Below are 17,664 nucleotides of genomic sequence, written 5' to 3'. Positions count from 1 at the left end.
TTTTTTTGGACTGTTGTGTTGTAACTTGCTACTTTAAATACTAAATGTGTTTATCATTGTACCCACTGTTTATTTAAACAGAATTCATAGCTCCTTCATATCTAGTAACAATAGTAGTTAAGGTTACCTGAATTCCAAAATTACCATTTTGCCTATTTGTTATAGCAGCTGGTATCACTTTCCCACTCTAAGATGCAGGCAATTAATTAAAAGTCTGCTTAGACACAGCATTTATAAAATGGAAATTTAATCTGAACTTTATATCTGATTTTGACCACTTCCAAAATTAGCATGCCATAATAACTCTTAAAACAATCGACAGTCCTTTGACTAAAAACACAAGTTATTTATAAACCACTTAGTATTTACTTTTGTATGTAATCCAAGAAAAACAAAATGGTAAATTATGGTTAAGATGTCTTAGGCAGCACTTGACTTCTGGGCTTCAGAAAGATGTGGAAACTTTTTCTGAAGAAACTTTTCCTTCTTTCGTGCTAAACTTATCTTCCTTGCTTTGATGCGGGCTTGCTTCTCAATTCTCAATCTAGGAAAATAAAAGCATAACAGCAGTTTATACAAAATGATTTCCCTGTTACTCAGTACTGTCAACATGTCCAAATCAATTACTTAAAGACCTCAATCATGCCAGTCTCTGTATTAGGTGTGCCATGTTTATTATTAAACTTGAATAACCACTGTAAACCTACACAAGTCAAAGATAAGCATGAGGTCTAGTGGTTAAGACTGTGCTTCCACTGCAGGTTCGATTTGGGGAACTAAGATCCCAAATGCCATTTGGTGCGGCCACAGAAACTGATTGCATCTATAACCCTGCACCAGTTCTCTTTGCTACTTTATAACTGGAAAGTAAGAACAGATCTCATGAGTCTGCAACAAACAGGGCTTTCTCCTTTATTTTAGAAATAATGTAATTTTATTGAATACATTAGATTTTTTTTATGTCCTACATCCTGAGACATTTAGAAATTTCCTAATTTCAAATAGCACCCAGTCCAGCATCATTTCCCCTATGCTGAGAGAATAAAACCATGCTAAGAGATGATGCTTAGTGCTTGTTGGACTTGCCACTGAGTTGGCCTCTACCTATCAGCATCCTGGGACATTAGGCCTTCATGCCTCAGCTAAAATGCTGACCTCTAGAGTCATTTTGAAATCATCAAAATTGCAAATAATAAATTCATGGATGCCAGGCCTCTACTGTATTTAAACTGAAATATAACAATGCAGTTAAGGTATTGAATTTCAACTGCCATACAACAATGAAAAGCAGCCACAACTATACATATCCCTGCCCTCTTGAGACTCCTACGCAAGGTTTACTATTCTTGAGAATGTTCAATAATTCAATTTGATGAAGACAGATTGCACTAGGGCAGAAACTGAGAGTAGAAAGGACAAATTCTGGAGACACTCTTGCAGGAAGTTAAATCACTGAATATAAAGCATTTCTAGGAACTAATGGAGGTAACAGAATTCCAGATAAGCGATTTAAAATCCTAAAGGTTGATGCTGTTAAAGTGCTGCACTCAATATGCCAGCAAATTTGGAAAACTCAGCAGTGGCCACAGGATTGGAAAAGGACAGTTTTCATTCCGATCTTGAAGAAGGGCAATACCAGAGAATGTTCAAACTACCGTATAATTGTGCTCATCTCACATGCAAGGTTATGCTTTTAAAGGTCCTTTTGTTTTTTCATTATGGAAACAAGCTTTGAGAGGAAAAAATTAATCTTTAAAAGAATTAATGCTGAAAGGTGGCTGCATTATCTAAGGCAGTTGTTAAAAGCTGTGGTTCTTGTTCTGCTAGGATTTTCCCCTTAAATTTCCAGCTGCTTTTCTGCCTTGAATTCTGATCTGTAGCACCTTTAGCCAGTAACCAGGCAATTTTCCCCACCTTGTTTCTGCAGCCACAGTCCTGGATGTTAAGTGGCACTCTCACCCCAGAAAGCAGACACTGGCGATTATTTTCCTGTTCAATTGCAATTCTGGGGATTAAAACTCTTCTCAGGCTTCTGTCTGTTTTTGGATGTGGATCCAGTGTTTTCAAATAGCTGTTTCTAAAAATCTTGTTTTTATAGTTCTCAGCTTGTAACCATTTCACTCATCACCCAGGTAACCACTGCACTCTACTGCAACAGAAGCCCTATTTCTCCCTCTTCAATAACAAACCTGCTATGCAAAGTATCTGGAAATCACCATTTTGCAGGATAACATGAATTCAGATATACTACAATCGGCTCCTTTCCTCACCCAAGCACCCTCTCATTTCATCATTCCTGCAATAACATGAGCTCACATTCTATGCAGCTGAAGTGTATGGAACTTTAACATTACAAAAAGATTTAAACAACTACTTACATATATTGATGAAGAGAAAGTAAAACTTCTGAAAGGATATACATTAAAATGTTAGCAGCTATTCCTGGATGGTGAAATTATGTAAGACTTTTTAACCTATTTTTCTAGTTTTTCCACAACAAACATGTATTAGTCATATAAAAGCTTAACACACACTGTCTGATGTAAAGACGTGTTTTAGCGCTAAGGGTACTTGTGCTCACCTGACAAAACGTTCCACGTAGGGCATTGCAAAGAATCGTTTTCTATTGTATCTTTTATTTAGGTACCAAGGTATAGGCCACTGCTTGAACTTGTGCCTGCCACGAAAACAAAAAGGTATCACTCTACAGAAAACATGTAACAGATTTTCACTTTTTACAGATTTAGCCTTCTTTGGACTAGATATGTTTTCAATAAATTGTAATTGGCTTTTTAAAGATTTTAAAATTTTTATACAGTTCACATTATGAAATATTCTAAACTAAGTATCAGACACTCATGAAGCCACTATAAAACTGCAAACATTAATATTTTGCAATGCTTGCTTCAGATCACTCTTTTAAAAATACATATATAATAAGTTTAGAAACACAAAAGTTCTCTACTTTCACAATAGCTTCCAGTCATAAACTGGAGTGTATCATTACCAGATATATTCTGTAATTTTCCTACATACATACATGTGTGTACTAACTTTATATATTTACACATACACGTGTATATACACATACAATTTGAAACACTGATACTCACATGTATACATTTTATGTTTTTAAAATGTAATAAATTTCACCAAGTGATTTAAGTATCTACCTATGTATGCCTCAACATAACAAAACCTAAAAAATAATGCTAAGTGGGAAAAAAGGAAATTGTGAATTCATACTATAACATTGGAAAATATTTCAATTAAAAAAGTAACAGAAGGATTAATTTCAGGGCATTTAACCAATCTTTTGGAATTGTAATGTTTGATTTTAATAAGCTACATTGGTTAATAAGATGACGTAACTGCTTTGTTTACTACTTTAACTCCAGAAAAGTTAAAAAGCAAGAATTTTTAAACTTTAACAAGATTAGCACTCTTACAGACTCTAAAATTGACACTTTCTATCCCCTATCCTCACCCTTTCTATCTAACCTCAGCTTGGATTAATCTCAATACATTTTTGTAGAAAATAGATCAAAGTTCTTAGGCAGATATTTTGGCAATTCCTCTCTTTTCTGCACTGAATCACACAGTTACAGACTACACAGCCACTCACCTAAATTTGGCTCCAAGCTACCCCGTTACCACAAACTCCATTAAAAGAATTACATGGAGTTAAAAGAATCTACCGGACTTTCCAATGCAGGGGACACGGGCTTGATCCCTGGTCCAGGAGGATTCCTCATGCTGCAGAACTAAGCCTGTGCAGCACAACTACTGAGCCCGCACTCAAGAGCCTGTGAGCTTCAACTGCTGAGCCCCCATGCTGCAACTACAGAAGCCCCGGTGCCTAGAGCCTGTGCCCTGCAACAAGAGAAGCCGCCACAACGAGAAGCCCACACGCTGCAACGAAGAGTAGCCCCGACTCGTCACAACTAGAGAAAAGTCCATGTGAAGCAATAGAAGACCCAGCTCAGCCAAAAATAAAATTAATTAAAAACAAAATAATCTACCAAATGCATAAGCACTATTATGCAGTGTAATTTCAAGAGTACAGAGAAGGTCTCCAACCACCAAAATTCCTTCCTCATCTTGACTGATGTTTAAATTTCTAATGATGCTTCCTTTCGGCAGTTCAACCCAAATGCAAATAAGCCCCTGGAAGACAGAATACACTGGGTCTTCTCAATTTCTCATAGCTCAGTGTGAATGTTTATTACCAGATTCTTTCCCAAAGTCTGACAGGACTTTGGAAATGGACCCAGGAGACAAGATGTCACAGAAGTGGAAAGATGTAATGAAAATAAATTGTTTCAACATTTGGACTAGGGCCTATCCTAAGGGCAATGGGGCAAACTTGAGACTGGTCCACATGGTCTTATTCCTCGAGAACTTCTTCAAATAGTTTCAGGTTCTCAATGGGTGAAGAGGATAGGTGTGTCCTACAATGAGCTTCATGGGATTTATAACCCTCTGAAATTACACGTGCATATGTAAAGTTTTCTGGGGAAAGGATCTATAATTTTCATCAGATTCTCAAAAGGTCATATGATTCACTTAAGATTAAGAACCACTCCTATGAAGAACCTATAAATAACTGAACCATGGGAATGCCATGGGGATGCCAAGGGATACCAGACAAAGCTACCTTCATTCACATCCTGAAGTTCCAAAGGGATCTGGGGACCTCTGTTTATATTAGCTACATCTCTATAATGTATCCAGATATTCTTAAAAGATACTGGACAGAGGATGAGGCATGGGACTTCACTCTCATCTCAGAAGAGCTACTATGTACCAGATGATTCTTCCAAAGATGTCTCTTCTCCAAGCACCGGGTCTAGGCTTTTCTTGACCAGTCTGAAGAAGTCTGAGGGCATCTTCCCTTTCCTGGACAACTTTATCTAATGCATCCATGGAGTCTACTACCTGAGAAAAGAATACAGAAATACAGTTTCAACAATCATCCATGACAGCATTCCAAAGAAAGAGAACACATAAGGACTATGCTACAGAAAATCTATGATGAATGTTTTTGTCAAAGAACCATTCTGTCAAATATTTTCTAAAAATATTTTTGGCTTAGGTATGCATATACATAGGTGTCTGTAGTATCACTTTCTGTAACTTTTTTTAAAGTTTAATTAAAAATTATTGAGCTCAAATTTCCGTATGTTACTTTTTTTGAGTAGGATACACTTGCCCAGATTCCTTTGGAGACCCAATTTGACTCATCATTTCAAAACTCAATGAGCTATTACAAATGCTAACAATTGGTGCCTTTCAGATAGTAAACCTGTGTTCTGGCCTTAGTGTGTCCCAAACACTGACACGGATATTTTGACCTGCTTAACTCACAGCCACACTGAACAGCTGAATCCACATGCTACTTCCTTTCAACCACATGAAAATTCATGAGAAATAAGATGAGTAAGAACAACAAATCCTATTTTGAGGACAAACTTAGAGGAGCGAAGGGATCACAGTGATCAGAGCCTAATACAAAGTCTCTGACCCTCAGGAACTCAGTAAACCTGGCTGCTGACTGACTACATTAAAGAGTCTGCCCAAGGTCAGAGCTAAGGCTCCTAACTGAAATCTAATGTTAGCTCACACGGACAGAAAATAAATGGTTACTAAGAACACAGAGCTAACATCCAGTTATTCATGTTACTGCTAACAGATAAGAAAGAAAATCAGAAGTATCAATTAGATACACCTCTTTCAAAAAAGTCACTCTCAAAGAGCTTTCTTTTCTAGTTTATAACTTTCCCAGAGGCAAGAGTGTCCTTGTATAGTTCCCAAAGTTTCAGCTTATATCTTAAATTGAGCATAATTCTTTTAAAATTTTTCTTGATAAATTTTCATTAGTAGTATGTCACAAAAGTGCTGAGAAAATTGCATATATTTGATGTTAAAAATTATAATCACTTTCAGTTTATCTGGAGAAAACTTTTATATTTTAAATTCTAATTAAGAAAATACTGTACATATGATCTACTGGGCTGAAGTTCACCTCTAAAATACATCTTTGAAAGCAAGGAGAGGGAATCATCTACTATTGAAGTTTAATAAAAGTCTTAGAACAGCACCATTCTAGCAAGAGTTTTTTCATCAAACAAACAATGAGCTAGTTATAAACAGCCAATCCACTTAAAAGAGTCTCTGAAGCATAACTTTCCTTAAAAGCAGAGTTGGCAAACATACCTAAAAATAAAATCACATTACTTTACAAATGTTTTGCAGCAATGAAAACATGTACCACAACTCAGACCTTAGTTTCTAAATATACCATTTTCCATTCAAAGGAAGCAGGGTTCCTCTGTAAAATGGCTGATTCCAGGGCTGAGGCAGAAAAAGTACAAGATGAATCCAGCATATCCTGCTATTCCTCATCAAAGACTGATGAGAACACAGAGGCCAGCTGCAATAACCCACAATGGCCAAATCTGGAATGACAATACTAAAGGATTTTAACTCACTGAATCAGGTTGGAATCCATGAATCAAGAAAAAAAAGGGAAAGGAAGATAGAAGAAATGGAGAAAAGGAAAAGCCCTTCCTTACAGAAGAAAGCTAACTAATAAGTAGAATGAACAATGAAATTAGACAATCACCATTTAGCAAACATCACAGTAATAACTGATTGAGGCATGAATCATCAAGCCTCAATGGATGGATGCTAAAACCAATGAGTTACAAGTTTGAGGATTTACATGTTCTCAAAATAAAGAAAAGTTAGTAACTATACAGTGAAGAAACCTGACACCACAATAACCAACCTACTAATGCTAAGAACTTCAATAACAGAATGTATCAACACTGCATGCCTCCTCACCTGATGCACTGCGAAGAATACAGCATCACATCTATGACATTCCTGCCAATCATGATTATTATCATGAGAAATATCACACAAGCCCAAATTGGCCCATTCTCTTCAACAATGTCAATGTCACGAAACACAAAGAAAGACTGAGTAATCAGATTAAAGGAGAGTCAAGAGACAAAACTGAAAACATATCAGTCAGGATTTTCTTTGCTATAAAGGATATATTGGGATAACATGAAATTTCAATAAGATCTTTTTTGGGGGGCAGGGCAATATACATTTAAATACCTACAGGTAAAGGGATATCACATATAGAACTTATTCTTAAACAGCTGAGGAAAAATGTATTTTTGTAGAGAGGAGGCAGAGAAGGATAAAGCAAACTTGGTTAAGTATCCACACGGAATCTGGCTGAAGGAGGCCTTTTTGTATTGTTCTCATAATTTTTCTGTCAGTCTCATATTTTATCAAAATAAAGTTAAAAAAATCCAAATATGATGCAACTCAATTTTTATAAAGGCAGATTAAACTTCCCCATAATTAGGGTAAATAACTGAGATTTTATCCCACCCCTTCTTTGACCCTCTGCAGGGATACCCAGATCCTAACAGTGGTGAGCAGTGTGGGGAAAGAAACCTGAAGCAGTTGAGGTTAGGAAGCAAGACTGAAGCAATTACAAAAAGCTGGGTTCCAATCTCACTGCCTTACTATGGAATGGAAAAAACACCAATAAAGAGCTGACCTTGAAAGCGCTTTACGGATAAACAAACAAATCTAACTAAATAAAACAAAACCTCTAAATGGAAGAAATAATTGCAGATCTGCATTTACTGATGTGGGAAAATTTCTAAAATATATTAGTAGAGAATGTAAGTCTCAGAAGAGTATATACAATATAAATAAATGTATGTAAATAAAAATAATCAGGCACATTTCTATATGCAGAGAAAAATTCTGATGGATATATAGGAAATACACAGGATTGATTACCTCAATGGAAATAAAGGAATGGAAATAAAGACACCAAGTGATTTCTTGTTAATGATGAAGAAAACCTAACTTAAGTAACAGTGACCTTTTCACAGTAATGGGAAAGTACTCAAACTGCTGAATACAGGAGGGAAACGATGGTGGAGGAGGAGGAAGTGGAGCTCATCTCCCCACCCCCCCACACACAATGTGGAACAATTCTCAAAGAAAACTAACTGGCAACTGCAGATCTCCTGTACCACCAAAGCTGCATGGAAGATCTCCACGTAACCAGAGAGAAGGCATCAGGTCCAGTATCTGTGCCCCTGGGAGGGATCTATAAGGAAGAGCAGGTCCACATGGGCAGACCTTCAACCTGGAGAGGGAGTGGATCAACCTATAATTTGGGCACTCCCATGCCAGTCCTAGGGTCCTACATGAGGAGTCAAGCCCTCTAGCCTGCTGGATAATCTGCAAAGACAGAATAATGGAAAACACCCAATCAAAACAGCAGACAGACAAATGAAAAAAATGAAAGCAATCTATGAGGTCTATGGGATGATCACAAAGTGTTCCAACTTGTGCATAACAGGGATTCTGAATCCTTAACAGATTGGGATTCTGAAAACAGAGAGGGAGAAGGGAATCAAAAAATATTATTTGAAGAAATTACCAATGAAATTCCTAAACTCAAAGAAGGAAACAGATATCAAGGTACAGGAAGCACAGAGAGGGTCCTAAACAAGATGAACCCAAACACACCCAAACTAAGACATACCATAATTAAAATGACAAAACTTAAAAGAATTTTAAAGGCAGCAAGAGAAAAGTCAGTTACTCAAAAATTCATGGAGCTCCCCTAACACCAGAAGGGAGTGCCACAATATACTCAAGCCCTGAAAGGTGAAAATCCTACAACCCAGGTATTCCACCCTGCAAGATTATGATTTAGAATAGAAAGAGAAGGAATTTCTCAGAAGAGTAGCAAAAACTAAAATAACTCATACACCATATAAAAAATACACTGTATAAAAAAAAATGAACTCAAAATGGTTTAAAGGCCTAAATAAAAGACATGCCATCATAAAACCCCTCGAAGAGATCACAGGCAAAATGTTCTCAGACATAAATTGTAGCAATATATTCTTAGGTCAGTCTCCCAAGGCAAAGGAAATAAAAGCAAAACTAAACAAATGGAACATAATCAAATGTAAATGCTTTTAACCATCAACAAAATGAAAAGACAACATATGGAACCGGAGAAAATATTTGTAAATGATGGGACTGACAAGAGGTTAATATCCAAAATACAAAAGAGCTCACACAACTCAATATCGAAAAAACAAACAACCCAATCAAAATATGGGGCAGAAAACCTAAATAGACATTTCTCCAAAGACAAAGAGATGACCAACAGTCACATGAAAAGACGATCAACATCCCTAATGACTAAAGAGAAGCAAATCTAAACCACAGTGAGGTATCACTTCAAGTTGGCCAGAATGGCTACCATCAAAATGTCTGCAAATAATAAATGCTGGAGAGGGTGTAGAGAAAAGGGAACCCTTCAAAACTCTTGGTGGGAATGTAAACTGGTGCAGCCACTATGGAAAATACTTTTCCTTAAAAAAAAACTAAAAACAGCACTACCGTATGACCCAGCAATCCCACTCCTGGGCATATTTCTGGAAAAAAGAACTGTAATTTGAAAAGATACATGCACCCCAATGTTCACAGCAGCACTATTTGCAACAGCCAGGACATGGCAGCAACTGGAGTGCCCACCAACAGACAACTGGCCTAGGAAGATGCGATATACATGTATACACACACAACGACACAATGGAGTTATTACTCAGACACAATAAGAACAAAATACTGTCATTTACAGCAACACAGGTGAACCTAGGAAATATACTTAGTGAAGTTAGAAAAAGACAATTATGGTATCCCTTACCTGTGGAATCTAAAAAATAATACAAATTACTCTCTAATATGAAACAGAAACACACTCACAGACACAGAAAACAAGCTTATGGTTACCAAAGAGGAGAGGGCGTGGGGAGAAAAGTAAATAAGGAATATGGAATTAACAGACAAAAACTACTATACATAAAATAGATAAGCAACAAGGATTTACTGTCTTGCACAGGAAATTATGTTCAATTTCTATAATAACAATGGGAAGCAATGTGGAAAAAGAAAAATATATATATAAAACTGAATCACTATGGTGTACACCTGAAACAATTTTATAAATTAACTATACTTCAATTAAAAACTTAATTAAAATGGTTAAGATGGGGCTCCCCTGGTGGTTTAGTGGTTAAGAGTCTGCCCTGCAACAATGCAATGGACACTGGTCTGATTCCTGGTCGGGGAAGATCCCACATGCTGCACAGCAGCTAAGCCCATGCGCCACAGCTACTGAATCCCACGGGCCCAAGAGCCCGTGCTCTGCAACGAGAGAAGCTGCAGCAAAGAGAAGCCCATGTACTGCAACTAGAGAAAGTCCCTGCATAGCAACAAAGACCCAGAACAGGCAAAAATAAGTAAATATTTTTTTAAAATGGTTAAGATAATAACACTTCTGTTGTAGGTTTTTTATACCAATTATTAAAAAAGCATTAAACAAATTTGACCTAGTGGGTGCAGAAGTAGTTAAACCAGAATTAGAAATCTAAGATGGTGCAGGTACTTCAGAAAACAGCTGGACTGTTTTCTAAAATGTTAAACACTGATTTAGCACACAACACAGCAATTTGACTCCTAGGGATCTACCTAAGATAGGTCCATGCACATTTGGGGGTTATAGGTAGAAACGGGAATGACTGAAGATGGGTCTGAGATTTCCTTTTGGGAGGATGGAAATGTTCTAAATTAGATAGTAGTAATAGTTGCTTAAGAATGTAGATTTCTTAAAAATCAAGCAAAAATTGAAAGAAACCTACTTGCCAAGAATTGTAGGAACCATATGCTCACACCTTTTAGCTTTTACCCCACAATCAGCAGTCTCCAGACTCCCACAACTCTCACCTTTTCTAAGCGCTCCGGGCTTGGCATTGGCAGCCTCTGCCGCTTAGCTTCCTGCTCTAGAGTTAGAAGCATGTTTCTTTCTTTCAGGAGAACATACCTATATCAAAAACAGAACTAGTAATGCTATTCTGTAGTTATATTAATAAAATTGTGGATTTTGACATCAAAATTAATAATCTGTACTCAAAAGTCCTTTAGAATAATCCTTTAAACAGAGCTATATCTAGTCTCACTCATTTGTTCACTAAATTTTCCAAGTGCCACATACTGTATTAAGGAAGTACCAGAAGAGTTACAAACAAGCATACAATATAGTCCCCACATTCCAAGCGGAAAGAGCAGATGGAAGGCAACTAACACCTGTTCAATTCCTATTTTAAGCATATTATATACATTTATTTCCAGAGAAGGCAATGGCACCCCACTCCAGTACTCTTGCTTGGAAAATCCCATGGACAGAGGAGCCTGTTAGGCTGCAATCCATGGGGTCGCTAAGAGTCGGACACGACTGAGCGACTTCACTTTCACTTTTCACTTTCATGCATTGGAGAAGGAAATGGCAGCCCACTCCAGTGTTCTTGCCTGGAGAATCCCAGGGACGGGGGAGCCTGGTGGGCGCCGTCTATGGGGTCGCACAGAGTCGGACACAACTGAAGTGACTTAGCATAGCATAGCATACATTTATTTCACTGAATTCTCACAATAATTCTGAGGTTGGAATCATTTCCACTTTCTAAATGAAGAAACTAAAGCTAAGACAAGTAAGGTATTTGGGGGGCATGTAGCTAATTCAGCTAAATCAAATCGTGAACTCCTTGTGTATAAATCCATTCTATTTTTAGCCCGTATGCCCCCTCCACAACTGTAATGTGCTGTGGTGTATTAAGTGGTATAGACAACAAGTACCAGAGAATTAAGTGGGAGAGATGAGACATTCCTTCTGGCCAAGATGGTCAGGGAAAGCATCAAAGAGATGGGATAAGTTAGGCTGGAAAGAAAACCAAAGCAAACACAAATACTGAGATCAAAACATGAAGTGGCAAAGCTTGAATGGGAGTGAGTTTTGTGAATAAATTATGTTTGACTGAGAAGTAGAGCTGGAAGAAAGGAAATAAACATGGGGGGCAGAGAACACGACACAAAGGAACTGGGCTACTTTTTGGTGTGGAAGAAGACAATTTGGAGGGGAAAAGTGGCAGAAGATAAATGATTTGGTTTTAGCCAGGATGGATTGAAACTGCCTTAACTCTTTACCAATAAGCGGCAGTAAACATGCTGTAAGACAACACAGTTTTTATAATGAATCTGTGCTGTTACATGTAACATATCTGACACCAAATGAGGGTTTTTCCTTCTTATATTGTCTTTTCTAACACAACTTTTGCAACTCCTCTGATACTAACTACCTGAAGTTAGTGCCAGATTCCACAAATGTAAGGATTCAGTCCCACAAGAAAGACTGCCCCACTTTAGATGCCAATAATGATTTCTAGGTCTTGCATATATCTGACAGACCTGCTCTAAGTTAGGGGTTCCAAAAACCCTCTCCTTGGGTTTGATAATTTGATAGAACAGCTCACAGAACTGAGGAAAGCACTTTACTCTCTGGTTTATTATAAAGGATACAACTCAGAAACAGCCAGGTGGAAGAGACGCACAGGACAAGAAACAGACAAGGGGTGCAAAGCTACCCTGCCTTCTCAGGGCACAACACCCTCCCAGAACTTCCATGTATTTACCAGCTTAGAAGGTCTACAAACCTAGTTGTTTAGGGTCTTTTAATCATGCGGGCATGACTGATTAAATCATTGGCCACTGGTGACTGAACTCAATCTCTAGACCCTCCCTCTCCCAACTCCTCCCAGAGGTGGGCATGGTAGTGAGGCTGAATTCTTCACCCTCTAATCATGCCTTGGTCTTTCCTGAAGCTGTGCACAACGCCCTCCCTGCCCACTTCACCTCTGAGAGTTGTTTAATTGGAACAAAAGACACTTACATCACTCAGGCAATTACAAGGAATTAAGGAGCTATGTGTTAAGCCATCAGAGACAAAAGACAAAGTATATTATTTCTTATTGTATCACAAGAACAAGCCTGTAGTATTAGTGATCTTATAAGCATTTTACAGGTCTTTAATCTGCCATGAAAGATAAACCACCCTTTAAATCAAGGGATAAAACTTTAACCGCCTACTACAGTGCCTGGACAAGCAGCAGCGCTGAGTGAACGGGGCGTGGTGAGAGAACAAGATGGCTAAGAAGTGGCAGGCACCGCTCCATTCAGACCAGCCAAGTGTCCCCATGTCGGTGACCTACATGTAGGAATGTAGGTTCAGTGCTGCAACACCACAGGTCTGATTTTACAAGAAGAGCCAGAAGTCCTTATTTTGGTGTTAAACTTCCCAATTTTTAAAACACAGTACAGTCCAAACAAATGTATCTTTGGGCTAAATATAGTCAATGAATGCAGAGGGTGGGGGTGGGGTCAAAAGGTACAAATTTCCAGTTATAAAAGGAAAAAGTCATGGGGATGTAAGGTACAGCATGGTGACTATAGTTAGTAATACTATATTGCATAACTGAAAGTACCTCAGAGAATGGATCCTGAAAATCCTCACCACAAAGAAAAAAAATTGCTGTAACTATGTACAGTGACAGTATTAACTGGACTTATTGTGATCATTTTGCAATATATACCAATACTGAAGCATTACACTGCACATCCAAAACTAAAATAATGTTATGTCAATCATACCTCAATTTATATTCAATATATGTATATATACAAACCAACTGTCTTAAATCCTCTCAACTCTAATTCATCAGGAGAACCTGCCAGCAAAACCTACCTACATTTCTAGTTAAGTGCATCCTCCTACACACTTTCTCAAAGCAATTAAGCTAAAGCTTCCAGGCCATGCAAAATAATTAAAAGGAAGAAGACCGACATGTGGCCAATTCATCCCCATTCTGCCTCATTAGTTCCCTGGAATTGGTAGTATGACTGGTAGCAGTTACAGTAAAACTTCTGAACTCCCAACTCACTCTGACACGTCTCTCATAATGTAACTTAACCTCTGGAGTACTTATAAAAATTTCAATGATCTTATATATCACCAATGGTACTATAAATCATTTCACTTAATTTCTTACATCAGATCAAGTTTATATCTCATTATTATACTATAACTGCCTCAAACTCTTAGATGTTAATGCACTCAGAATACTTACCAAAGTTTATGTAAATCTTCATTACTTTTGTTCCTTAACTGCTGACAGGTCCATGAAGCTCCTATTAAAGTGATAAACTCATAACGTGAAATAATTTTCTAGTTACGTGTCCTTTGACAAATTACTTAATCTCTCTAAACCTGTTTCCTTATCTATAAAATATATAATAGCTTTCTATACTATAGTACAATATATAATTAGGACTTAATTGTGATTAAATTAGATATTAGTAATGTGACTGGCAATAGCATTCAAAACATGTCAGTATTAGTATAAAATATATTTTCAGTCTAATGTCAAAATACTATTCTTATAAATTAATATTCAATTATCTCTAAAAGAGTGAAATCTAAAACAAACCCCAAACTTCACTTCAGTTAATGTATCAACCCACTTCTCTTCTAAACCTTTTGTCAACCTGCCAAGGAATAGTTTACTATTATACTGTCCCTCTATTTTTCTCTAACAGACATTCCCAAAGGAACTGAAAAAAGAACATAACATAAGTAATTCCCAAACTGGATAAATAATACAAATATGATAGAAGGTTTAATAAATATATTTAATACTGGTCAACCCAAATATCTCACCAGATTTCACCTTTTCTTCCCCCCAATTCTTTGGGTCGTCAAAAAATTCTTCCAGTCCTCTCCTAGACAATGTGGTCTGAAGTAATCTACACTGGTGAAAAGATGTGACATTTGGTGTATTCTTAGTCAATAGACTCAGAGAAAACCTGCAACTGAACATATATGAACAAGTGATTAAAGTTTCATGACATCTGGATTTTATAGGCAATAAAGGGAATCATTTCCTCATTTACAATGTCAAAAACCAACTTAGGGTTTCTGCACAAGAAACAATAAACTCATAAAATGCTTTAAAAATTATTTTTAATATCCCCAGTATAGATGCTGCTATCCTGTAATTTAGAACATAATTTCAGAGATAATATATTGACTAATTATATTTTACCGTAACATTTTTAGCTCCTTCATATGCTGCTGGTGGGCATATAAGTAGATAAAAGTATTCTGAAGTTTAATTTTGCAACACATCTGAGGCCCAGTGACTCCTCCTTTAAGCCAGTAATTTCACTGGATTTAGAAATTTCAACTAAAGAAAATGATCACATATGGGAATTGATAAATCAAAATGTCTATTGTGGTGATCATTTTGAAATGTATGAAAATATTAAATCATTTGTTGTACACCTGAAACTAATATATGTCAACTACACTTTTAAAAAGTCTACTAAAGCATTATATATGAGAACAAAAAGCTGACAATAATGTAAATGTGCAACTTGGAAATGGTTAAAATAATTATTGTGCATCTGCATGAAAATTTATTATGTAGCAATCTAAAAGTCATACTTATAAACAATATTTAATGACCTGGAGAAATAATTTAAAATACAATAATGAAATGTATCACAAGCGCTGTATTCCTACCAAAAAAAAAAAATCTAACCTGAATCTAATCATGAACAAACAAGCAGACAAATCCAAATGAAGGAATATTCTAAAAAGGTTGACCTTATTAAAGAAATATTAATAACATGAAAGAGAAAAAAAGAAACTTTTGGATTAGACTAAAAAGATATGACAATTAACATGATAAATGATCACTGATTGGACCATGAATAAAAAAAGTAAGAAAGAAAAAATATTCCCAGTGTGATCATTGTAGTATTGTGGTCAAGACATTTCTTGTTTTCAGGAAATTCATGCTGAAACGTCACGATGCTTGCAACTCTGACATGCCTCAAATATGTCAGAAGAATAAAAGCACGGATATAAAAAGTATAAAAAATGTGACAAAATAGTGGGGAGTGATTAATATAAGTGAAGAGTATATGGTTATTCTTTGTACTACTTCTACAACTTTACTTCTGGTTGGAAATTGAAAAAAAAAAAGTTGGCAAAACAAGGGTAGAATATAAAAATGCATGTAAATATGATCATGACTTTATTTAAAAATTACATGTATGTGTATATTCTGAAAGTGAAAAAGAAGAAAACCTGTTTATCTCTGGATGGTAAAACAACAGTTGATATTTACTTTCTTTTCAAAACACTTTACCTTATTTTCCAAGTGAAAGTGAAAGTGAAGTCACTCAGTCGTGTCCGACTCTTTGCAACCCCATGGACTGTAGCCTATCAGGCTCCTCCGTCCATGGGATTTTCCAGGCAAGAGTGCTGGAGTGGATTGCCATTTCCTTCTCCAGGGGATCTTCCTGACCCAGGAATCGAATCCGGGTCTCCTGCATTGCAGGCAGACGCTTTACCATCTGGGCCAACAGAACGTGAACGTGAAGTCGCTCAGTCGTGTCCGACTCTTTGCGACCCCATGGACTGTAGCCTACCGGCCTCCTCTGTCCATGGGATTTTCCAGGCAATAGTACTGGAGTGGATTGCCATTTCCTTCTCCAAAGGATCTTCCCAGCCCAGGGATCGAACCTGGTCTCTCATGTCGTAAACAGACGCTTTACCGTCTGAGCCATCAGGGAAGCCCTTATTTTCCAAAGTGTCTGTAACTGAACGGACAACTTAATAGTAATGATAAAAATCTAAACTTATTTTTAAGGAAAAAGGATGATGAGATGGAAAAGACAATAGGTTCAAGTCTGCTACTTTTCAAGTTACAACCCCTGAATCTCTGCAAATAAAAAAAAACAAACCCAAACCACTGCTTATCTCTGAGGCTAATGTAAGGAATTACATTATAGCTGAGAGATGCCCAATAACTGTGCTGGATTCAAGAGCACACACATTACTTCCTTTTGGGGAAAAAAACCCCCCAATAATTTGTAAAATTCAACTCATTAAAAACAAAAGCTAATAACAGGAAGGTAATCGTACAGCTTAACGTCAAACGTGATCTCTCTGTCCAGAAGACAAGCGGTCTTTCTAGTAATAACCACCGTGCGCAGTATATTCTTTTCTCACACCTGGAAGGCGACTTTCAGTTCACTCGGCTTTCATTTATTTACTCAAAACTTACTGAACACCTCTTTTTGACAGGCTCTGGGAGTACACATCCCGTTCCCCACTTTTTAATCTACTGAAACCTGACAGAGCGCTCAGTTCCATAGCCAAAAGCTCTTCAGTGAATTTTTTTTGAAAACTCAGTCAAGCAGGATGCTTCCGCACCTCCACATTTAATTAAACAAATACTGGGTTTCTACAGACCCTGAGAACTGCCTGGTCTACAGTAAGTGGCAACAAAATGTTTGAGGAAGACACGGACATGTCGCAGGTGAGAGACTTCTCCAAGGTCACTGACTCCTCACGATGGTGGGCTCGCGTCCAGCCATCAAAGCCGCCTTCCCAGCCCAAAGCGTTTTCAGCATGTCAACAACCAAACAAGATCCAAAGTTGGGGAAGTGGACAGACCTACTCCTCAAATAACTTACCCTGTGCTAGCAAGGGCCTGAGAACTTATTAACGACGTAGAAGCCTTCAGAGCGGCTGAGACTCTTCTGCAGAAAACAGCCAAACTGGCAGCAGCCATCTTTTCGCATCAGCAAGCGCACCGCATTTCCGCCAAAACGGTGTCACTTCCGGAGTCTCACGCCGACCGGAAG

General features: G+C 37.4%; 1 protein-coding gene across 2 annotated transcripts; it reads right to left on the bottom strand.

The window, feature by feature from the left end:
* Window positions 1-230: 230 nt before the first annotated feature.
* Window positions 231-17,661, bottom strand: MRPL47 (mitochondrial ribosomal protein L47). 2 transcript variants are annotated; one of them, XM_055568980.1, is made up of 7 exons: window positions 17,494-17,661; window positions 14,666-14,817; window positions 14,076-14,136; window positions 10,846-10,942; window positions 4,808-4,938; window positions 2,582-2,677; window positions 231-544 (listed from the first exon to the last, which is right to left on the bottom strand). In XM_055568980.1, exons 1-7 carry the CDS (start codon window positions 17,589-17,591, stop codon window positions 421-423), a joined length of 759 nt encoding a protein of 252 aa, XP_055424955.1. In that variant the 5' UTR covers window positions 17,592-17,661; the 3' UTR covers window positions 231-420. The 2 variants fall into 2 exon arrangements, with proteins under 2 accessions (XP_055424955.1, XP_055424956.1); XM_055568981.1 differs by lacking the exon at window positions 17,494-17,661 and having other exon boundaries at window positions 14,676-14,750.
* Window positions 17,662-17,664: the final 3 nt, after the last annotated feature.

This window comes from Bubalus kerabau, chromosome 2 (assembly GCF_029407905.1).
Source record: "Bubalus kerabau isolate K-KA32 ecotype Philippines breed swamp buffalo chromosome 2, PCC_UOA_SB_1v2, whole genome shotgun sequence".
Taxonomy (NCBI): Eukaryota; Metazoa; Chordata; class Mammalia; order Artiodactyla; family Bovidae; genus Bubalus; species Bubalus kerabau.
This window is presented reverse-complemented; position numbering and strand designations above follow the sequence as displayed.